Source organism: Salvelinus sp. IW2-2015, linkage group LG26, assembly GCF_002910315.2.
Source record: "Salvelinus sp. IW2-2015 linkage group LG26, ASM291031v2, whole genome shotgun sequence".
NCBI classification, from domain to species: Eukaryota; Metazoa; Chordata; class Actinopteri; order Salmoniformes; family Salmonidae; genus Salvelinus; species Salvelinus sp. IW2-2015.
In genome coordinates this window covers 42,662,437-42,687,117 of record NC_036866.1, presented here as the reverse complement: position 1 = coordinate 42,687,117, position 24,681 = coordinate 42,662,437, and the positions used below count along the sequence as shown (strand labels likewise).

The following is a 24,681-nucleotide window of genomic DNA, read 5'->3' as shown; positions in this document are numbered from 1 at the left end:
TATGCACCTTAGTTCCAGTGAAGGGAAYTCTTAATGCTACAGCATACAATGACATTCTAGACGATTCTGTGCTTCCAACTTCGTGGCAACAATTTGGGGAAGGCCCTTTCCTGTTTCAACATGACAATGCCCCTGTGCTCAAAGCGAGGTCCATACAGAAATGGTTTGTCGAGATCGGTGTGGAAGAACTTGACTGGTCTGAACAGAGCTCTGACCTCAACCCCATCGAACACTTTTGGGATGAATTGGAACGCCGACTGCGAGCCAGGCCTAATTCTCCAACATCAGTGCCTGACCTCACTAATGCTCTTGTGGCTGAATGGAGKAATGTTCCAACATCTYATGGAGAGCCTTCCCAGAAGAGTGGAGGCTGTTATAGTAGCATAGTGGGAGGGGACCAACTACATATTAATGCCCATGATTTTGGAATTAGATGTTTGACGAGCAGGTGTCCACATACTWTTGGTKATGTGGTGTATCTGCTTAAACAGTATCTTGATTCACTGCCTCAATATCAGTAGCCTAATTACAGTTGAAAGGGATTTAAAGTTGCACTAAGGCTAGCTTCCTCTTTCACATTGTCCATCATGCTTATTGTCTGTTAGTTGCCAAATCCGCTAAGCAACCATTAGAATGACTAGAACACACAGACATTCACATTCAATGCAACGTTCTGTGATAGTGTGGTTTGTCCCTTCTAGCGATTCTAATTCTATGGCCGGGACAGGCCAACGGACCTCCCTGGACCTTCCAGAAAGGGTGTGGAACCACTGAAGCACACACAGCATAAACACAGCAGGCCAGGCCTGACTGGACCATGGTCCATTAAGCGCAACACTGTCATTTTCACTAGGCACCAAACGGAAGACAACTGAATGAAACAGGGAGGAACTACTTGAACATGTCCAATAAGAAATGCTCATTTTCCATTTCCATTGCAAAACGTTTTYTTACGTCTTGCTACGGTGTGACCTTATGAATACACGACCCAGAAAACTACTACTAGAGCGGTGGAGAGGTAGAGAAGGCTTCCGTCAGTCCCAGACTCCCAGCCGCAGGTAGGTTACAGTAGTGAGGGAGAAAACCTCTCAGATTCCTCCAGGAGGGAAATTTCCATCCAGAGCTTCACACAGCGAGCCCAAAGCAGACATAACAGGAGGATGACAGAACACAAAGACATCAGTGTTACCTTGCCACAATGACCAACAGTCCTCACGCCATAGCCCTCTGGCATACATCGAGAATCAGACATCTAGTACTAGAGTTTGGATAAAGTTAAGAAAATGTGACATTAAACACATTTTTCTGTTGGAGTGACTGTTAGGTGATTGGTCATGTAGCCTACCAATGAAACAGTACAGTGGCGCCATCAGGTGATAACAGATTAAACCCGCATAGAGTACACACATCTCTCCTCAACTCAACTCAATGACATATTTCATTTCTGGGAAAAAAATGACTTGTTACGTCCTCATTTCATTGAACAAGACAATAAATTGGTGCCTTGGAGGTGTTCTTCCTTCTCCCTGGGATGATTCATCCAATGATGGATTAGTCATCACACACAATGGAAAGATAAGGTAAGGTGACATAGACCTGTTTCCATTTTATTCTCTCTTTCTCTCTCTCTCTCTCTCTCTCTCTCTTTTCTCTTCCTCTCTTCTCCACCTCTACAATGGGTCAGGGAGAACAGGTCTTGGACCCATGCTTTTTGGGGGCACAGTCCAGTCTAGATATCTTGGCTTGATCCACCATGAATAGTGATGATGGTGATGACACTGATCACACAGGAAGACTGGCGGTGGGCCATCTCCTCCAGCCCCAGTGTCTAAGAACTACTCCCCTTTCAGATGTTTCCTGTGGCACACCAGGTTTCTCTTCTCCACACCACCAGTCATCCTCTCACATAGCTATTTGTCTTTAAGCGTTCCAGTTTTGACTGCTTTGTTGTCGTCTTTTTGACAACACAATTTTACTGCACGGTGGGAAATGAGTCGGGAAAGATATTCAGAGAAGTACTGATGTCCACATGTTCAATTGTACACACTGTATGTCTGGATTTGTCATCCATTAAACAGAACAGTCCTCCTCTCTGTAACGTACATGTTGTTAATCCACAGCCTGGGGAGAGAAGCCAGATAGGAAAGAGGAAGACGATCCATTTCTTACAAATATGAAATTCTCATGGCAGGCAGGCCCTGAATTGTTATGGTCGTGCCCAGTCCCCTCTAGCCGCCCTGTATTCCCCGAACCATGACCTGGCTTCTCCCAGGTGGGCAAGTGAGCCGGTAGAATAGCACTAGAGCTGCTCTGAGTCTGAAGAACCTGGCTCCACTTGAGCGGGATTTGTTTTGTGTCCGTTTCCTCAGGTAAACAAGCCGAGTGGATTTTTCATAGCTCTTTCAAGAAACCGTGTAAACATTTTAACTAGACCTGAGAGCATTCCGCTAGAGACMGAGAGAGATCAAAATTGAAATTTAAAATTCAACATACTGTGGTAAATGTTTTATTTTGGGACGGTTGTTTTGAGAATGGGAATCCGGATCTATTGCTCCCCCTGAAACAAATTCAAGAAAAGTTTAAGAGAAGGTTTTATTGTAACGCTAAGTGAGGATTTATCTACCACAGCTAATTGTTATAGTATGCCTTTCTGAATTTGGATTCAGTTCARGTTTCCAATATTCCACAGATGACACCATTTTGTTTCATATTACTTTTATTACAGACGCTGTGCCTCAAATATGAACGATGACAATGAGATTTCGTCCGATAATGGCCACACAAGGAGAGATTAGAGGATGCCAGAGTCTTATTGATTGACACTTTTTCACTCTCAGATGTAGTTATCTTATTGGACAACTCCCAGATTGGGATCTTTTGATTTCCTATTGTATTACGACCACGCTTATGACGCTACAGACGAGTCTCTGAGACGAGTACGTCCACCTGACCCTCACTCATCTTGACACAATGTARTCTTCCTCTGACCTCCATCTTGTGATATGACACATTTATGTCTCTCTTGTTGTTACCAACCAAACATTGTGTTTTTATCGCCAAGATGCTTCATTATTGGACATTACTCTCGGTCACTGGCCTACAGGCCTCCATCTCCATCCAAGTCAATGAGGATATGTGGTTAGTGACTGATTGATCGAGAGGAGAGGGGATCACTAAATCCCTGTCTATCTGTCTGTCTGTTACAGTGATCAACTTATGGAGCGACCCCTCCCCCCCCTCCCTCCCCCAGCCCAGCCCAGGCCACAGCAGGGTCAGGGCCACAGCAGGGTCAAGCATCAATCAGAGTTTACAGTAACAGAATGGCGGGTAGATCTCTATGGTCAGCGGTTACTTCAGGTTTCTATTGACCTGCCAGGTGATAAATACAGTATCTCTACTGGACTTACCACTGCTGGATGACTGCAAAATGAAAATTGAGGAGATGAGGATTATTACTGTTCCACTTTCTTCCTCTTGACAGGGGGGTTCTCTGTGAGGTCAAAAAAGAGTCACGGTGGCTCAGAGGAATAAGTCAAGTAAGTCACTCTCTCTGTTTGTTTCTCCCCATTTTTGGGGTTTTGCCTTTCTCTTTTCCGCCTGTCGTTCATTAGCCTCTGTTTATTCTGACTGCCACGATCTCTGCTCAAGTTCCAGGAGGACACAGTGCCTAGGTGTTCACACTCTTCTCCACTAGATGGCAACAACAGTTATAGAACATTCATGGAACAGTCAAGCCTACGCTGGTCCGGGTTACTTTTGGGACACGTTATGTTCAATGAACGTAAAATGTTTAGGCCGCAACCCATGAAATCTGTGTAAATCGGATCCTTGCTATACACACAGGACGGCACTAGACATATCTCTGTTTATCAGAACTGTGGTGCGGTGGTGGATGAAGATCATTCTTGTRGCGCGTGTCACACAGTGAGTGTTTCACATACCAACAGCAACAGTGACTACAGCGTGAACATGTAAGGTTAACCACCCCGACCATCCACCCAACTGAACTTTTCCTCCTCAGCTGCTGTTGAGGGAAAATGCCCCAGTTGGAATGGAGTCCACCGTCGCCACAGGAGCCACGAGCCACCACCTCCACCCTTCAGACACACACACACACACACACTGTTCTGTCAGGGCAGACACACCCCTTGGTTACTGCATCAGACATACTGTACATGCCCTGAGGTACTGCAAAACACAGCAAACAGACATGAGACACGCACTGTAAAACCAAACAAAGGAGGAGTAGCAGGCGAGGATACTCCACACTACGTAGCTGTTGCTGACAGAATAAGGGTAGAGCGTTGACTCACAGAAACATCAGCAGGATGTATGTGCACTTGAACAGAACACTCTCAAATAGGCTGCAACCAGATAATGTCTCTTGTGACAGATTATTACAACCACTGTTMCCAAGTGGGTTACTATGGTAAGGGTGCACATGGCCCAAACACACGGCACCTGATTCACATGTTGCATTCACCAGTTCACCAGTCACTAGAACGAAGTCATACGAAGGGCACTTATGTTACTTGTTCTCACTTGTTCCGACTCACTCAACAGACTCAAAGAAGTCTGCCTCCCTCAGAATTCAAAGGTTACGGTCACTTTTGCAGTCACTGTAGAAAGTGAATAGTCTCCTACTGACCAGCGTTGCCTGCTCATTTTATGTTCTCCAACGTTACACTATTATCTTGATTTCCAACTCCCTTTCACTTCAATAGCCTGGTTTCAGGAATTGGGACAAGGTGATTATTGTGCTGTCCACTGTGATTCATAGGTGACACACTCAGCTGGGTTAGGACCCGTTTGAAATTTACTGTGGTGGGGAGGGAGTCCAAAATAGGGGAGAGTTGTGTGGTGTTTTATTGGACACAGGGGAGGGTAGTACGTTTTATCCCTGGTTTACATTTGCTCTTTTGCAGGTTTTACTATATCATTTCTTTCATCCTAGCCACATTTCCTCAACTGCTTGAATGTGCCTCCCCATTATAAATGTGTGTTGTTACTTCCCTTACGCACTACGCTTTTCCATGTGCTAACTATACCACAGGTATATAGTACAGTCTACCAGTCTAACTGTCTAACCTGTCCTCTATCCGCCATTCATAGTGACAATAGCGGTAGGTGGATAGTTTGTACAGATCTGCAATAGGCTAACTAAGAATCATATCACACATAAACCCATTCAAATGAGCATTCATTTTCAATATGAATCCACAAGAACCAATAGGACGGGCTGATAGGCAGCAGAGAAGCCAGGTGCATCATTGCTCATGAAAGAACAGTGAAAACATGAGGCACTCAGTTTAAAAAACTCCCCCMTTGATCTTYTTTAGGGACAATACAATTATCCTACCTTGACTAGCRTACAACACCACAATGGAATGAATAATTTCATTATTGTTTTCAAGTGAGTACAACATTCGATCCTAGGCTGCAGTGAAAATGTCATTTGAATGATGGCGCAAACGCCCTGTGATTTGAATGTTTCATTCCATTTGGATCGGTTGTGGGTCTACTCTAGATAGTTTATAAGGTCCAGAAAGGCACAGTAGCAGGCGAGTCTGGCTGTATTTTTACGTCTGATACTGAGATGRGCTTTCTGTTGCATTTGATCATTCTCCCAAATCGTCCTATAATAATGTAGCCACATACGCTCTCGGCAGGCCCAGTTACTCAGGGAAGCTTAACACGCTCTGCCTCCTCTCCAATCCAAGCGGCAAGGAACGCTTCAATATAGCCTAAATATTTGTCATTTAACTTTTAAAATGTATTACCTTTCATATGTTGCACAGACACAACCAGGCACAATGTTTTAACCTGATTAGGCTACTTCGAAAGTCTCCTGTAGGCATGCGCACGTTTGTCGAAAATATAATTCCAGCATCCTCAAAATGGCTTGACGTTAACCAGGTTTCCACCCTACCTTTTTATGCGAGTAAAGTACATGTTGGGGGGAAAAAATGACATGACATCATGGCAAAGCATGTACTTTATTAGGCCAGATTAAATATGCTATGATGAACTTCACAGGGTGGTGAAAGTGCACAGTGATGAGCTTGATGCTCATTTCAATAAATACTGAGGGTCTTGTTCTGGTGACATGGTGAACAATGCTTGACTGCTGTTTGACAAAGAACAATAATCTCTCACTTTTGTCCATAATAATCTCATCGTGTAGGGTATACCTGCACTGCATCTGCAAGCTTTTGGCTGGATACGCAAGTGCCAATACCAGAGTGCACTAATTTTCGCTATGCCTAGCAAAAGTTTTTRGTGACAAAACCATCAGTAGGCCAAGAGTTGAAAATGAATGGAAACCCATTTAACTATGTACATATTTTACCCACAGAATTTGATCTGCAACAAGTCAATTTGATGGAAACACAACTCTGATGGGAAAATGCYCATTTTGTTTTTATGCAGATTTTTTTATTTGCATGAAAATCTGGCAATTGGATGGAGACCTAGATATAGACACCCTAAGGACTCTGGCAAGTGCGCTAGTCCAGTGTCACTGTGATTATGCTGCACATCATGGTTCACCAGCAGCCCAAAGCATCGAAAGAATAAGCTACAGATCAGCTTATAAGAATTGTACTTAAATTTCCCCCCTCATACCTCACACTCGTCTAGAAGTGGAGCATTTTAAGCAGCTAGCCTGGCTATCTGTGGAAAAAATAGTCATACTAATTCAACTTAGTCTGGTCCACAGAATTACCACAGACTCAGCCCCCAGGTACCTATCCAACAACCTATCCAAGAATGCCAAGAGTGTGCAAAGCTGTCGTCAAGGCAAAGGGTGGCTACTTTGAAGAATCTCAAACATCAAATATATTTTGATTTGTTTAACACTTGTTTGGTTACTACATGATTCCATTTGTGTTATTTCATAGTTTTGATGTCTTCACTATTATTCTACAATGTAGAAAATAGTAAAAATAAAGAAAAACCCTTGAATGAGTAGGTGTATACACACCTTTTAACTGGTACTTGTATATCCCGGCGCTGTTGAGTGAGAACAAAAACACACAGCAATTCAAAGCCATACCAGCCAAACCACTTTTAAAGAATGGCAAAAGCTGGCTAATGTGTGAACAGTATAACTTTTTGTCTTGTGTCTTCTCTAATGTGTCTGTATCTCTGTAATGTGTCTGTATCTATGTAATGTGTGTATCTCTGTTACTGTGCTGTATCTATGTAATGGGTGCGTATCTTTGTAATGTGTCTGTATGTATGTAATGTGTCTGTATGTAGTGTAATGTGTCTGTATTCTCTGTACCTGTGTCTGTATCTTTGTAATGTGTCTGTATGTATGTAATGGTCTGTATTCTCTGTACTGTGGTCTGTATCTTTTTAATGTGTCTGTATGTATGTAATGTGTCTGTATGTATGTAATGTGTCTATATCTATTGTAATGTGCTGTATCTATTAATGTGTGTATGTATGTAATGTGTCTGTTCTCTGTAATGTGTCTGTATCTCTGTAATTGTCTGTATCTCTGTAATGTGTCTGTATGTAGTAATGTGTCTGTATCTATGTAAAATGTCTGTATCTATGTAATGTGTCTGTATCTCTGTAGTGTTCTGTATCTCTGTAATGTGTCTGTATGTATGTAATGTGTCTGTATCTCTGTAATGTGTCTGTATCTATGTAATGTGTCTGTATCTCTTGTAATGTGTCGTATCTCTGTAATGGTCTGTATCTATGTAATGTGTCTGTATCTCTGTACTGTGTCTGTATCTATGTAATGGGTCTGTATCTTTGTGAAGTTGTCTGTAGTATGTAATGGGTCTGTATGTAGTAATGTGTCTGTATCTTGTACTGTGTCTAGTACGCATGCTTGCTATCTTTGTAATGTGTTCGTATGTATGTAATGTGTCTGTGATCTCTGTAATGTGTCTGTATGTATGTAATGTGTCTGTATCTATGTAAAATGTCTGTATCTATGTAATGTGTCTGTATCTCGTAGTGTGTTGCTGTATCTCTGTTAATGTGTCTGTATGTATGTAATGTGTCTGTATCTATGTAATGTGTCTGTATCTATGTAAATGTCTATCTATGTAATGTGTCTGTATCTCTGTAGTGTGTCTGTATCTCTGTTAAGTGTCTGTATGTTATGTAATGTGGTCTGTATCTATGTAATGTGCCTGTATCTCTGTATGGTGTCTGTATCTATGTAATGTGTCTGTATCTAGGTAATGTGTCTGTATCTCTGTAATGTGTCTGTATCTCTGTAATGTGTCTGTATTCTATTAAAATGTCTGTATCTATGTAATTGTCTGTATCTCTGTAGTGTGTCTGTATCTATGTAATGTGTCTGTATCTCTGTAATGTGTCTGTATCTCATGTAAAATGTCTGTATCTATGTAATGTGTCTGTATCTCTGTAATGTGTCTGTTATCTATGTAATGTGTCTGTATCTATGTAATGTGTCTTGTATTCGTGTAATGTGTCTGTATCTCTGTAATGTGTCTGTATCTATGTAATGTCTATCTATGAATTGTCTGTATCTCTGTAAAATGTCTGTATCTATGTAATGTGTCTGTAATTCTCTGTTAAATGTCTGTATCTATGTAATGTGTCTGTATCTCTGTAGTGTGTCTGTATCTATGTAATGTGTCTGTATCTTCAGTATGTGTCTGTATTATGTAATGTGTCTGTATCTCTGTAATGTGCATATATCTTCTGTAATGTGTCTGTATCTCTGTAATGTGTCTGTACTATGTAATGTGTCTGTATCTAGTAATGTGTCTGTATCTCTGTATGTGTCTGTATCTATGTAAGTGTCGTATCTGTAATGTGTCTTATCTCTGTAATGTGTCTGTATCTTTAATGTCTGTATCTATGTAATGTGTCTGTATCTCTGTAATGTGTCTGTATCTATGTAATGTGTCTGTATCTCTGTAAATGGTCCTATCTCTGTAATGTGTCTGTATCTTATGTCATGTGGCTGTATCTCTGTAATGTGTCTGTAATCTATGTAATGTGTTCTGTATCTATGTAATGTGTCTGTATCTTTAGTGTTCTGTATCTATCTGTAATGGTCTGTATCTATGTAATGTGTCTGTATCTATTAATGTGTCTGTATCTCTGTAATGTGTCTGTATCTATGTAATGTGTCTGTATCTATGTAATGTGTCTGTATCTGTAATGTGTCTGTATCTATGTAATGTGTCTGTTATCTATGTAATGTGTCTGTATCTCTGTTATGTGTCTGTATCTATGTAATGTGTCTATATCTCTGTTATGTTCTATCTCTGTATGTGTCTTATCTATGTAATGTGTCTGTTCTATTGTAATGTGTCTGGTATCTATGTAATGTGTCTGTATCCTCTGTAATGTGTCTGTATCTATGTAATGTGTCTGTAATCTATGTAATGTGTCTATATCTATTTAATGTGTCTGTATCTCTGTAATGTGTCTGTATCTTGTAAGGTCTGTTCTATGTAATGTTCTGTATCTCTGTATTGTCTTATCTATGTAATGTGTCTGTATCTATGTAATGTGTCTGTATCTATTGTAATGTGTCTGTATCTCTGTAATGTGTCTGTATCTATGTAATGTGTCTTGTATCTATTGTAATGTGTCTGTATCTCTGTAGGTGTCTGTATCTAAGTAATGTCTGTACTATGTAATGTGTCTGTATCTATGTAATGTGTCTGTATCTATGTAATGTGTCTATCTATGTAATGTGTCTGTATCTATGTAATGTGTCTGTTCTCTGTAATGTGCTGTATCTATGTAAGTGTCTGTGTATCTATGTAATGTGTCTGTATCTATGTAATGTGTCTGTATCTATGTAATGTGTCTGTATCTATGTAATGTGTCTATCTATGTAATCATAAATCTATTTATGTAAAAAAAAAAAATGAGACCACAATGGAAATAAGTCCCCAACTTTATTTGCCATCCCAGTCACTTTAAAACATATTTGTGCTGTGTGTATATATACTGAACAAAAATATAAACACAACATGTAAAGTGTTGGTCCCATGTTTAATGAGCCAAAATAAAAGATCCCAAGAAATGTTCCATACACAAAAAGCGTATTTCTCTCAAATTTTGTGCACAAATTTCTTTACATCCCCGTTAGTGAGCATTTCTCCTTTGCCAAAATTATTTATCCACCTGACAGGGGTGACACATCAAGAAGCTGATTAAACAGCATGGTCATTACACAGGTGCACCTTGTGCTGAGACAATAAAAGGCCACTCTAAAATGTGCAGTTTTGTCACACAACACAATGCTACAGATGTCTCAAGTTTTGAAGGAGTGTGCAATTGGCATGCTGACTGCAGGAATGTCCACCAGAGCTGTTGCCAGAACTTGCCTCTTTATTTATGGCTAAGGGAGCCTTTTTACCTTGACAACCAATAATTAAGAATATACTGAGTCAGTGGTCTTTCTTGGGGAAAGTCAGGTGGAACGTTGGATAGTTTTTCTAGTGTGAAGGAACGGTGCTTCTATAGCGAGGTATAGGCAATTGTATTTACTTGTTATGACACAGATAATTATTAATTAACATACAATGTGGGGACAAAGCGAACGACTGAACAATACTGAGAAAAGTTAACGTTGCTAACGATATAACCTGTAAACTCACCTGAGTGTAATCGCGCGCCTTCCAACCTCCCGCAGTACAGTAGTCGAGAGGAGGAGCGCTGCGCGCTAAAGCGGACAAAATACGCAGGGGGTTTGAAAGCCAGTGTGTGTGACCTACACATCTACATTATCCCCTGAGTCACACAGGTCCGCAGCTTGTGAATCGGAGTCAGAAAGAGTCGAACTTTGWCTAAGAAACGGGAAAACGGTTGTGTTCTTTGTGAAAAGAAAGGGAAAACGTCTGATAAGAGTATTCAAAGTCAAACATCTTCTGCGCATCAATTTGTTATTTAGCCGTCAAACGTCGATGCATGCGTGAGGAATCCTGAGTTTTGTAGGCTACTATGATTTGAAAGAAGAAACCAAAACATAACTGAGACAGGTAAGTTCTATTTTTGCCTTTTTATTATTATTGTGTTTGCTTTACTTTGAATGACTTTGTAGCCTTTGACTCATCCACGAAYCACTCGTCAATGCTTTATAGGTCGTTTTCAATACAACGTCACAATAAGGTGTAGAGCGTTCGATTTYCCTTCTTTGGGGCAAGACCCACAGCTCCGCTAATACCATTGACATCTGCGTGCCGTTTTCAAGGGATTGATAAATAAATGTTAACTATTTGGTTGAAATATCACCACCTCTTGAAGAGCATAGTCAGACCTACAAATGTCAGATTATTCCACGCAAAAACAAAACAATTGAGCACAATGGCCATTACTGAATACTTTCAATGATTAAAGAAAATAAGATTGTCCAAATAGCCTAAGTTTTGCAATACATGCATTATAATATGCTAAGAATTTATAGCCTACACTAACCAAAATCTCCAGAATAGTCTCACAGAAATGTCCGCGTGTTTCCCTCACAGAGCAATTTCTCCCATGAGTCATTTCCCTCTCTTTAAATCACAATATATCGTCAAATATTCTGTTTCTCAAAGCTGTATTTACTTAGGATACGTCATTGTTCCTTGCAATAACACCTCTTATAGGGGATGAATTGTTTCGGGACTGGAGCAGGTGCGTGGTAGAATGTGGAGTCAAGAAAATGTGTTTTTGTTCCTCACTCTTACTCATCATTTTAAGTAAAAAACAAACTAGTCACTTGACCAGTATGCACACCTGCCACTTTGGCTGCCATCCATCCTTGAAAATAGTATAGTAGTCAGAACTGGACTGGTGATGGTCCATGTTAATTGTTTAATTTTGCACTTTCCACTGATTTATTTAGATTGTAATTTGCACGACTATGGCTGACCCTGTAAAACAACATATTTCACTGCACCTATCTGGTGTATGTGACKAGAAAACATTATTATTGTTTAGTTTGTTACAATCTTGTCATGATCCTATGTTTTAGGGCAGTTAATATCCTAAAGAAATCCCAGAGGGTTAATCAATAACTTGTTTGCAGTAATTAAGCACATACTGTATCATTCATTATATAATAGAAACATAATTTCCATAGCCCATTACATGATGGCTGGGGAATCAACCATTTTATACGATAATGAGTTGGATCAATGGTCTGAAAATATCAAAAACATAACTTCCTATACCAGTTACATTTATTAGGTTTTCTGAGAATCGACAATATAAGCTCAAAAAAAAGTACTCTGAGGACATTAAGTGAATGCTGGGGGGTTCTGTTGGGCTTTCTCTCCTGCAGTTTTTGTTGTCTTGTTAAAAATGTGCTGAACCACCATCTCAGATCGTCCTGATATGGATCATACTTGCAAATGATCTGATGACTATCATGCATGGGGTCTAAAATCTCTCTCTATTTCTCTCTCTCTCTTCCACACTCCCTCTTTCTCTGACACTCTGACAGACCCTAAAAGCATTCCCCAGTCGATTGCCATTTAAGTGGCCTGCACCAACTATTTATCATTTTGTACAGCGCACCACTCACAGTCCCCCTGCATTGTTTTAATGGAGTTCTATCTACCACTCCCTTGGAGACATTTAACTTAGCGCCGTGGTTGGTTGCATCGCCCTGCAGAGAGGGACGGCTGCAGTGTCCACGACTCCACCGTGATTCACCATGTTGGGTCGCACTGTGGATGGAATTTGGAAGCACAGAAGTGGTGCTCAATGGTGTTTGGTGGTGCTCGGTCAACACAGCAGCACGATACGTCAATAGCCTATGACTTTATTGTCCCTCAGTCAGCACATCAGCAACAGTACTCCAGTCCCTCATGAGTGTCACTGATTGGCTCGTTCACAATAATAACGAGTCATAGTAGAAGTGCTGATGTGTTTGATATTGAAGTGGGGCTCTATAATGCTCCCATATCAGCTTTCAGCAACAGTGATATTACTGACGTGATGCTGTGGTGGAGTGAGTAAACCACGGCTTTAAACCCCAACACACAGTTCCATGTGTGTGCCGAGCTGACAAGCAATCTGTCCCTCTCTCTTGTGTTTCTAATGGTCTCTATTTTAAGCAAGAGAAAGCACCTTTTTCACCATATACAGTTGAAGTCGAAGGTTGACATACACCTTCGCCAAACACATTTAAACTCAGTTTTTCACAATTCCTGACATTTAATCCGAGTAAAAAGTCCCTGTCTTAGGTCAGTTAGGATCACCACTTTATTTTAATAATGTGAAATGTCAGAATAATAGTACAGGGAATGATTTATTTCAGCTTTTATTTCTTTCATCACATTCCCAGTGGGTCAGAAGTTTACATACACTCAATTAGTATTTGGTAACATTGCCTTTAAATTGTTTAGCTTGGGTCAAACTTTTCGGGTAGCCTTCCACAAACTTCCCACAATAAGTTGGGTGAATTTTGGRCCATTCCTCCTGACAGAGCTGGTGTAACTGAGTCATTGTCCATTTGGAAGACCCATTTGCGACCAAACTTCCTGACTGATGTCTTGAGATGTTGCTTCAATATATCCACATAATTTTCCATCCTTGTTATGCCATCTATTTGGTGAAGTGCATCAGTCCCTCCTGCAGTAAAGCACCCCCACAACATGATGCTGCCACCCTGTGCTTCACGGTTGGGATGGTGTTCTTCGACTTGCAAGCCTCCCCCGTTTTCCTTCAAACATAACGATGGTCATCATGGCCAAACAGTTCTATTTTTGTTTCATCAGACCAGAGGACATTTCTCCAAAAAGTACGATATTCGTCATGATGTGCAGTTGCAAACTGTAGTCTGGCTTTTTTTATGGCGGTTTTGGAGCAGTGGCTTCTTCCTTGCTGAGCGGCCTTTCAGGTTATGTCGATATAGGACTCGTTTTACTGTGGATATAGATACTTTTGTACCTGTTTCCTCCAGCATCTTCACAAGGTCCTTAGCTGTTGTTCTGGGATTGATTTTCACTTTTAGCACCAGAGTACGTTCATCTCTAGGAGACAGAACGAATCTCCTTCCTGAGCAGTATGACGGCTGTGTGGTCCCATGGTGTTGATCCTTGAGTACTATTGTTTGTACAGATGAACGTGGTACCTTCAGGTGTTTGGAAATTCCTCCCAAGGATGAGCCAGACTTTTTTTTCTGAGGTCTTGGCTGATTTCTTTTGATTTTCCCATGATGTCAAGCAAAGAGGCACTGAGGCACTTGAAATACATCCACAGGCACTTGAAATACATCCACAGGTACACCTCCAATTGACTCAAATGATGTCAATTAGCCCATCAGAAGCTTCTAAAGTCATGACATCATTTTCTGGAATTTTCCAAGCTGTTTKAAGGCACAGTCAACTTAGTGTATGTAAACTTCTGACCCACTGGAATTGTGATACTGTGAATTATAAGTGAAGAAATCTGTCTGTAAACAATTGTTGGAAACACCACTTGTGCCATGCACAAAGTAGATGTCCTAACCGACTTGCCAAAACTATAGTTTGTTAACGAGAAATTTGTGGAGTGGTTGAAAAACGAGTTTTAATGACTCCAACCTAAGTGTATGTAAACTTCCGACTTCAACTGTAGCTCTGTCTGATCAAGTGAGGGCAATGACTGTCAGTGACTGTTCTGAATAAGTAATTCCTCATTTGTAACTCATTTTTTAACTTATTTTTGGAACAGGATGAAGAATATCTGCTTGTTGGACATCGCTCACATTGTGATCATCCGCTGGGCTCTGTGTTTCTCTGGGTCCGTGGTGATGGGTCAGTGTAATGAGGCAGCTGAGAACTCCAAGCTCAACCTGTCTGTGACCTACGACCTGCCCAGCTTTGAGGCCAACTCCGCCATTCAGAACCTGGTAACCTTCGAGGGGACCGTCTACATTGGTGCCGTGAACCGAATCTACGCGCTGTCAGAGAACCTGACCAAGCTGTCAGAGTACCGGACCGGGCCCGTGTCTGAAGGCGCTGTCAGAAGGCGGTGTGGTCCTAGTTGTCAGGATGGAGCCTGTGGTAAGACCAACGCTGTGGTGGACAACTATAACATGGCCCTGCTGGTGGAGCGTTATTATGATGATGAGCTGTTCAGCTGCGGCTCAGCGGACGCCGGTGTCTGCCGTCGCCACCTGCTGGAGGAGAGAAAGAAGGCGGACGGGGAGGTACAGTGCATGTATTCACCCAAGACAGATAATGGAGGACGGCACGGCTGCCCCGACTGCGTGACTAGCCCCRTGGGGTCCCGTGTGCTCAACGTGGAGAGCGGAGGCGTGGTGCGATTCTTCGTAGGAAACTCGGAGATCCCTGGAAGCCCATCCCGGATGATCTCCAGCCCCCAGGCCCAGCAGCCACAACACCACACCATCTCAGTGCGTCAGATGAAAGAAACCCAAGATGGTTTCCGCTTCTTCTCCGACCAGTCCTACATGAATTTGGCCCCGGCCCTCCGCGGCGACCACCACCTCCAGTATGTCTATTCCTTCCAGAGCGGCTACCACGCCTACTTCCTCACCGTGCAGCGCGAGAGCCACAGCTCGCAGGTTCACCACACCCGCATCGTCCGCATGTGCGGCACGGACCCGGAACTGCGGCGCTATGTGGAGATGCCATTCGAGTGTATCCTGACGGAGAGGAGGAGGCGGCGGCGCTCAGCCAGCATCGAGGTGTTTAATGTCCTCCAGGCAGCCCATGTGTCCAAGGCGGGCCGCGAGCTGAGGCAGGAGATGGGGCTGAAGGAAGGAGAGGACGTGCTGTTCGCCGCCTTTGCCCGGTCCAAGCCAGACTCTCCGGAACCCAGTACAAGCTCGGCCGTCTGCGTCATCTCACTGGCAGATGTCAACAACTTCTTCAAGGACTTCATCCAGAAGTGCCACACCAAGCAGCCGTACCACTTCACCGGCTCCGAGGAGAAGCGCTGCTACAACGGGGTAAGAACTGAACAACAATGCACTATAAGTTATGTGTTATAGAATAGACTGCACTGTAGATGTAGTGAGAGTACTCTTCAAGGGTATTACGGTTATTAGTTTATTTTCGGGATTTTAGAGTTCGAGAATTAGCTACTGCAGTAAATATGGTATGTAGTTGACTTGAATTTAACATGGATTACGGAGATCTAGCGAGGCACAAGGATTCAGTGATAAATCATTATGGGAGGGAGTCAACTMTCTTGCCTCACTGGCCTCACGCCACTCCTCTTCTCTTCTCTGTCTTCTCCATCCATCCATCATCATTGATGGGATCAATCGGTTAAATCATCTGATCAATAGTGACATGAGTTTAACTGCTGACGACCTCTCCAGAGGTCCTGTCAATAGTCCTGTCAATATCTGTAGCAGCACTAAAAATCCTCCCTTGACTTCATCAATACCTGGGTTCAAATACAATTTAAAATAACTGCTTAAGCAAACACTCAATGTACAGTATATTTGAAAGATTTCAAGTAGTATTTGATTCCAGGTAGGCCTGACTGAATCATTACCTAACCTGCAGCCATATAACTTATAGGTCTGGTCACCATGTAATGTTACATCAGTATATAACTCAGGTGCACTCCCACAGAATAAGGATGTTAATAGGTTTGAACGGTTATGTAGCTACAGTACAGATACCGAGGGAGGAGAGCAGGGGAAGGGGCTGCAGAGAAGAATGCAGAGGGGACAAATGGAATCATGGAATGCGTTTCTGACTCTTAGCGTGCCACGATGAATCTGTGGTAGAATAACAGGGACTCAGCAGCTGCTGGGAGGAAGATGATCCCATCCCTATGCCCGTCAGAGCAGAGGCATCTAATGAGAATCTCTCTCTCTCTTTCTCTCACTCCCTCTTGGAAATAGTTTTGCACGAGGCTCAATTTCCTCTCCATCACAAGGATTGTATCTATTTTTCTGTGATACCCCCAAGTGTCTTAAAATAGAGAATCAGAACTCTGGATTACTGATGGTCAATGTTATCTCTCTGCTTTCCCATCTACATGCCCACCTACATCTGATTCCATCTGTGGGAAAGAGAAAACTGTGTTAGTCTAGATATAGCATTAAGCCAACCAATGACAGTGCACATCAAGCTACTTCTAAAGTTCTATATCCATTCTATTCTACGCTGAAACACAACCCCGCCAAGCCGCACTGCTTCTTGACACAATGCACGCTTAACCCGGAAGCCAGCCGCACCAATGTGTCGGAGGAAACACAGTACACCTGGCGACCGTGTCAGCGTGCATGCGTCCGGCCCGCCACAGGAGTCGTTAGAGCGCGATGAGACAAGGACTTCCCGGCCGGCCAAACCCCCCCCTCCTCCCCCTGGACGACTCTGGCCAATTGTGCGTCGCCTCATGGGTCTCCGGGTCTCAGCCGGCTGCGACATAGCCCGGAATCGAACCAGGATCTGTAGTAACGCAGCTAGCACTGCAGTGCACAATCTTATCAGAGATTATTTTTCCTTGACTAATTACACTACTTGACAGACAAGAGAGCGACGTCAGATGCCTTGAGGTGCAGGGTTCTCTACACTTATAAAGTGTAATAATCTGTAACACCTTTTAATAATTCCACAGTCAGAAGTAGGCTACGTTTTTATAGTCTACATCATCTTTCTTGGCAGCTGTTGCGTGTCAGAAACCCCATTATTATTGTTTTGGGTTTAGTGGTGTACAGTCTCTCCTGCTCTTGTTCTCAGTCTCTCTTTCACCGACTCTGAACACTCTCAAACATTCATCACTCAAATCTGCTATTTCAAATATTTTGGTTTTGTGGGTATATCTGCTTCAGACAATGTCATACAGTTGAATCCATCTTGTCGATTATCAAATGTTGTGTTGATTTGCTGCAGCCAAAAGAGCTTTTAACGTTACGCGACAGGTAAACGCTAACAGGGTTTCTCTTTGTACGTATGACTTTAACAGTCATTCAAACATATTCCGTTGTGCTTTCGAGTCTAAACAACGAGTAATTTAAACTTTAAAGCACCACTTTTTTTTTTACTCGGGAAAGGCAGTAAAGAACTAATGAGTATGAGCGTACAATAACTGACCAACCGTCCCAATGTTTTGCCCTGTTTTTGTTTTAAAGCCTGAAGAAGGATCTCATCCCAGTTGTTGTCTAATGAATGTATGGGTCGTATTCAGTGGCATATGGCAAGTAGGCCCTCTCTCTTATCGCATAGTAAGAGAACCAGATAATCTAGGCCATAAAACAGTAAAAAGTTGTAAACGTATGAGGCATGCTTTAGTGCACTTTACATAATTCTTTATCATCTGGTCAACTAAACTCCTGTCGTTGACCTGGAATAGGAATTTAAAGGAGGGTTGGAGAAGTGAGCCGATGCAAGAGCATGTTTGATGATGTGAATGGTGGTTGTCAATTCCACCGAGCCTCTTAACTCCTGGCTATGGGCCCTTAGGGCTCTGGTCAAAAGTAGTGGACTATGTAGGCCATAGGGGGCCATTTAGGATGTGCCCAAGTAGTGTAGGGAGCCAGATATGATAAATGATACAATGGTGTCTCTGTCGTCTTGTTCATGTGCTATAGGCTAGAGCCAGTCTCTTTTCAGTAGCTGCTCATTGCCTCTCTCACTGCAGGCTTATTGTGGGTCTCATGGGGGCCATTTGTTAGTTACCAGAAACACAAATCATCTAGAATACTAATGAAAGACTAATAACTGGTCCCCTCAATAGACTTACTGTATACACACAAAGTTCAACGAGCCTCTTGAAGCTATCGATTGGATTAGACAGGAGATTTTGGCTTGACAATGTTATTGGCAACAAAAAGAAACACTACACGTTTTGCTGTGTAATGGTAATGGAAGAGAGTGAGAGATGCTTCAGACTTGGAATGTCACCAACAGGCTTTGTGGCCATTATCATAAGTTGAGTCGAGAGAAAGAGAGAGAGAGAGAAAGAGAGAGAGAGAGAGGCAAGGGGGACAATTGGGCTCTAAAAATAACAAACGGCCACATTTAAAGTCAAAATTATTATTAGATTACCATTGATCTGTGAAAACCCACCCGACGCTGATTGCTTTTAAATTGAATCTGAAGCCTGATTGATTGTACGTATGCAATATAATTCCAATGGAAGAGGATTTTGATTGACAGTCATTGTAATTAGCAGTACTGTTTAAATGAACAGGTTTTAAAGGGTGGCCTTAAGAACAAAATAATAATTTCTGATTATGAAATGCAACAAAGATATATGTCCTTATATATCCAGCATCGAACACATCGCTATATACTTTTAAAAAGTGTCCATTCAACAGTTGAGTAAGATCTACAGTAAGGGGCAACTGCTGCTGTTTGAGATGCACGCACTGTGTTTCCACACATAGAATTTGGAATTAGAATGCTAGAATGGACATTAACCTTCTTATGATTGTATAAAGGTCAGCCATTTTGTTCAGGGAGTTGGTCAACCAATGTTTGCCAGTGCTGTCATAAGATATTGTGTAAAATAATGAATTTGAAGAATTTATCTGAACTGTATGTTTGTTAGCCTGGGTAGCAGTCTCTTTAGCTAATCCACTCCATGTCATGTGCCAAAGAGACTGGCCTTTCCTCTTCAAATATGAACATTCTATCATTAACGTGCTTGAGGATAATAGTGGATTTGATCCTTATTCGATCACCCTCACAGCTATCCTCCAATCACAACGATTATGCACATTTTGGGACTTTTTTCTCTCCACAACCATTTTTTTGTTTGTCCGGACGAAACCAGTCTGTCAAAATTTGCTACCTCACCTCTACATTTTTACACCTAATACATACTCCAATTCAAACCCCAAAATATCGTAGTCTTTGTTATAGATTCTAATTATATTTTTGAGGAGGCACATGTAAAATGTGTTCCACACACACATACAGTTGAAGTCGGAAGTTTACATACACCTTAGCCAAATACATTTAAATTCCCGTTTTTCACAATTCCAAACATTGAATCATAGTAAAAAGCCTTCCACAAGCTTCCCACAATAAGTTGGGTGAATTTTGGCCCATTCCCCCTGACAGAGCTGGTGTAACTGAGTCAGGTTTGTAGGCCACGCTTTTTCAGTTCTGCCCACAAATCTTCTATAGGATTGAGGTCAGGGCTTTGTGATGGCCACTCCAATACCTTGACTTTGTTGTCCTTAAGCCATTTTGCCACAACTTTGGAAGTATGCTTGGGGTCATTGTCCATTTGGAAGACCCATTTGCGACCAAGCTTTAACTTCCTGACTGATGCTTGAGATGTTGCTTCAATATATAAACATAATTTTCCTCCCTCATGATGCCCTCTATTTTGTGAAGTGCACCAGTCCCTCCTGCAGCAAAGCACCCCCACAACATGATGCTGCCACCCCTGTGCTTCACGGTAGGGGTGATGTTCTTTGGCTTGCAAGCCTCCCCCTTTTTCCTCCAAACATAATGATGGTCATTATGGCCAAACAGTTATATTTTAGTTTCATCAGACCAGAGGACATTTCTCCAAAAAGTACGATCTTTGTCCCCATGTGCAGTTGCAAACCGTAGTCTGGCTTTTTTATGGCGGTTTTGGAGCAGTGGCTTCTTCCTTCCTTTTAGGTTATGTCGATATAGGACTCGTTTTACTGTGGATATAGATACTTTTGTACCTGTTTCCTGCAGCATCTTCACAAGGTCCTTAGCTGTTGTTCTGGGATTGATTTTCACTTTTTGTACCAGAGTACGTTCATCTCTAGGAGACAGAACACGTCTCCTTCCTGAGCGGTATGACGGCTGCGTGGTACCATGGTGTTGATACTTGCGTACTATTGTTTGTACAGATGAACGTGGTACCTTCAGGCATTTGGAATTTGCTCCCAAGGATGAACCAGACATCCACAGGTACACCTCCAATTGACTCAAATGATGTCAATTAACTTATCAGAAGCTTCTGAAACCATAACATAATTTTCTGGAATTTTTCAAGCTGTTTAAAGGCACAGTCAACTTAGTTTATGTAAACTTCTGACTCACTGGAATTGTGATACAGTGAATTATAAGTGAAATAATCTGTCTGTAAACAATTGTTGGAAAAATGACTTGTGTCATGCACAAAGTAGATGTCCTAACCGACTTGCCAAAACTATAGATTGTTAACAAGAAATTGGTGGAGTGGTTGAAAAACGAGTTTTAATGACTCCAACATAAGTGTATATAAACTTCCGACTTCAACTAAGTACCCTCCAAGTACCCTACTTGGACACCGGCTCTCCACAATTTCTCACTCTCCCACGCCAAATAGCCATTAAGCTAGGGCTCTTCGTAGGTTGCGATTTTTTTACCTGGTTACAATAGCACTCACAGCTTTCCAAGAAAACCAACATTTGGACATTTATGGTCTGTATATTTATAGGCTATTTATACAGTTAATGTATATTAAACCTGTATAAACTGTATTTAATTTAATAGGATCTCACTGGTCCCACATGCCTGAGCATGCTGGTGCCCTGCCTGCCTGCTGTCACTAGGATGTTGTGGTAGAACCAACCCAGGGTTGTATTCACCAGACACCAAACAGAAGAAAACGGACCAAAACATTGAGGGACTAACCGAAATTGTCCAATAAGAATTTCTAGTTTTTGTTGCAAATCTCTAGTTTTTGTTGCAAAATGTTTTCCATTTAACTACTGAATATGCCCCGGTGGTTTAGGTCACAGCTCGCCTGGTGGGAGGGAGAGGCTCAACATCACTTCACTGGTGAAATGAACAAAATCATGAAAATACAGGATCGTTCCTGCCCTGTCCTGTTCAAATCCATAATAATCCCACAATATTGGGTTTTGATAAGGTAGGATAGGTGTGTATGCCTGGTGTATGTGTGAGTGTGCACGTATAAGTGATAGTAAGAGGAACTGAGAAAGGTACCAGATAAGTCAAGAATTGTGTGAGGTTCAGCTTGAGATTTAGTGTTTGTTTTCCTCAACCTGCATCTGTTTCACAAAACCACACACACTCACCAGCCTAGCCCCTATGAACATGTGGTAAGAGTTGGGTGAGAGACCCTGCAGCTGCATACTCTCTCAGGCACCTCCACCTCCACCCCCTCAACTCAGTGACTCCATCCCAGTATGAGCTCAGACCAGTACAGTGTGTCATGACTTGTCCGTGCCCAGACAGGCTCCGTGCTTGAGGAAAGGCTGAGCAACAGCAGCTAGATACCACCAGGCACCAGAGACTGACTGGCACGCTGGCCACCTGGCATCCAGCTGCTAACTGATTGCCTTCAGCACCTGTCTGTGGGGTAGAATAAATATTATAGAAATAGAGAACAAAATTATAGAAACCCCATGTCATATAAACACTATGTCATAATGGCACAGTTCACTATTTCACATGATGTATTAAGTCCTTGCCCATAGAAAGTCATGGAAAACCTTACTTACTTTACCAGGCTGTAGGCTTATAAACTTGCATTGACCAACACTAACTGTGCAATATACAGAGAAGAGCAGTGGGTCAATATTCTGCGACCGAGTCGTGGTTACGTAAGATTGTCCTTTTGGTCAATCGATGATGACATTATCAAACTGGACTTTGATTCTCAATGAATGAAAACAGATATGTTTAAAAAGCTGTTTATTTCAGAKATTCTTCAAGGCGGGTAGGTTTTCTGTTGGTTAGAAATTCTCCAAGGCTGGTGTGTTTGCTGTTTGCAGTAGTGGCCGTTGATTGGTGAATACCTGGGGCGTGAGGTGGTTGGAGATGTCAACAAAGCAGGATGACAGAAACTACCGGTAGTTTCTCTGAGAAGATATATAAAGCGATCTGTGCATTTGAACAACAGCATAAATACACCTTTTTCCACTTTTGCATGTCAAAAACCGAATGACCAATGCTGCACATGCTGCCACTGTTTTGAGCAGATCAGATTATACTATTTAGAATAAGCAGCCAGCTCATGAACGAACAAGTGCACCAGGAATAATGCAACAAGCATACAAATGCAATAAGTGAAAACACATTATCTAACTGAGGATAGCTGGCTAACATAATGTGACAAAGTATGATGTGCTGGCTAGTAAACGTTCATCCTGACATAACTTCATATTTCCGAGTAAGTCAGATATGAGTTTAGAAAGACTTGAAATTGGCATGGGAGATAACTAGCTAGCAAGCTACCAGCTAGCTATATCAAAAGGTAGATAACTGGTTCGTTTTAGCTAAAAATGTACCAATCTATGTATCAATGTTTCTCAAAATTACTGTACCTGGCTAAATAATTTGATCATGCTTTGTGATACACCCGGTTTTATGCTGTTTTAGTCCACACAACATGTCGCCCTGTCACCTACAATAGAACCTGATAAACAACATTAGGGGCAAACAATCAAATTGCCCACGCTTTTTTGTCCTACCAGATCCGCGATGAGAAGGTTCTAGCTAGTGTATCCCTCTGTCCTTCAACTCTTGTTGGATGTAGGCTCCTGTGACTGTTATGATAATTTATTTGCAAGTCAATTACAATGATCTTTTTGCTTTAGAGCCATCTGTACCTGATAGAGAAGTTCTACTGTAGTCTCACCTGTGGAAGTAAGCTGTCTGGCGCAAGATACTTTTTGGGAGGAGGAGACTAGAGCAGACCCAGAAGATCCGACTGAATGGACGCACATTTGAGCACCCCAAGACGGTCTATTTACTTTGTGCTGTTATAATCTATGCTATGAAATCCTCCTATTTCATTGGGGCTGTTCCCCCTCATAGAATATAGCTGGCAACACAATCCAAGCAATGTTCGCACAATGTTGGCAGTCACTGTGGGGCAAGTAACTGAACATCTTGTTTTTAACAATATATTTTTGAAACAGACAAACTACACATTTACCGCATTTTTATGAGCATTTAAAACATAATCCATGTAAGGAATTTTTTGGACCAATCACAAGTGTGGCGCTGCCCCTAACTCCCTAATGGGCGAGCCGCCTCTGGCTGTTTGTTCAAAATTTGCCAGGGCTGGTGTGTTTGCTGTTTGTTAGAAATTCTCCAGGGCTGGTGTGTTTTCTCAGTTTACATATGCAGGTATTTCCTAGTAATAATCGGGTTGCTTTCTGTGGTAAATGTTAGTTTATATTTTGCATTAAGTTAATCATTAGTGAGCGGTCTCCAGTCCCAGTTCTCTGTGACTTGTTTGGGAAAAACAACATTGCGTAGTATAGGTGTGTGCTTCTTGTCTGTTTGTGAGGTTGGAATTGTGTGCACACCTTACCTTATCTATGAGCAGTAACTAGTGGAAACGTCTCCCTCCACTTGCAACCTGTCTGTCTCCCAGAGGGAAAGCACATACTGGAATTGCCATAGCCCTGACACGGATCTCTGCTGTCCACCGCTCCTGTCCTCGTCAATTTCTCTTTTCGACATGCCGTTACAAATTATATACATTCTCTTCAAATCACATATCTTCCATTTTGTCCTCCACACATCTAAGCAGGGATTTTGCAAAAACTTGGCTACTTTATTGCTTGTAAGAGGTCTTTGCCAATAGTCCCTAAGGCTCCACATGATACACTTGTTTAGTGTGTGATGTGGAGTGAAGGAGCTTTGCTCAGTTGAGCTTAGCTATGAGTCAAGGGCCCAGAGCTGTTTTCTAATCAGTCACCTGCCGTTCCTCCTACTCCTTTACTTCTCCGCCTCTACCTCCACACAGTGATATCCTGCTTCCTGGTGGAATAGCTATGTGTACACACTCGTCTTTCGGCATGCACGCACATACACGAGG

At 42.0% G+C, this 24,681-nt stretch overlaps 1 protein-coding gene across 1 annotated transcript in view; it reads left to right on the top strand.

Moving 5' to 3' along the window:
* Positions 1–10,680: 10,680 nt before the first annotated feature.
* met (MET proto-oncogene, receptor tyrosine kinase) overlaps positions 10,681–24,681 on the top strand; it is a 73,739-nt gene continuing 59,738 nt past the window's right edge. Inside the window, exons 1-2 of the mRNA XM_023971068.2 lie at positions 10,681–10,991; positions 14,656–15,898. Coding sequence (XP_023826836.1) covers positions 14,657–15,898 — 1,242 coding nt within the window. The 5' untranslated portion in view covers positions 10,681–10,991; position 14,656. The remainder of the gene's footprint in view (positions 10,992–14,655; positions 15,899–24,681) is intronic.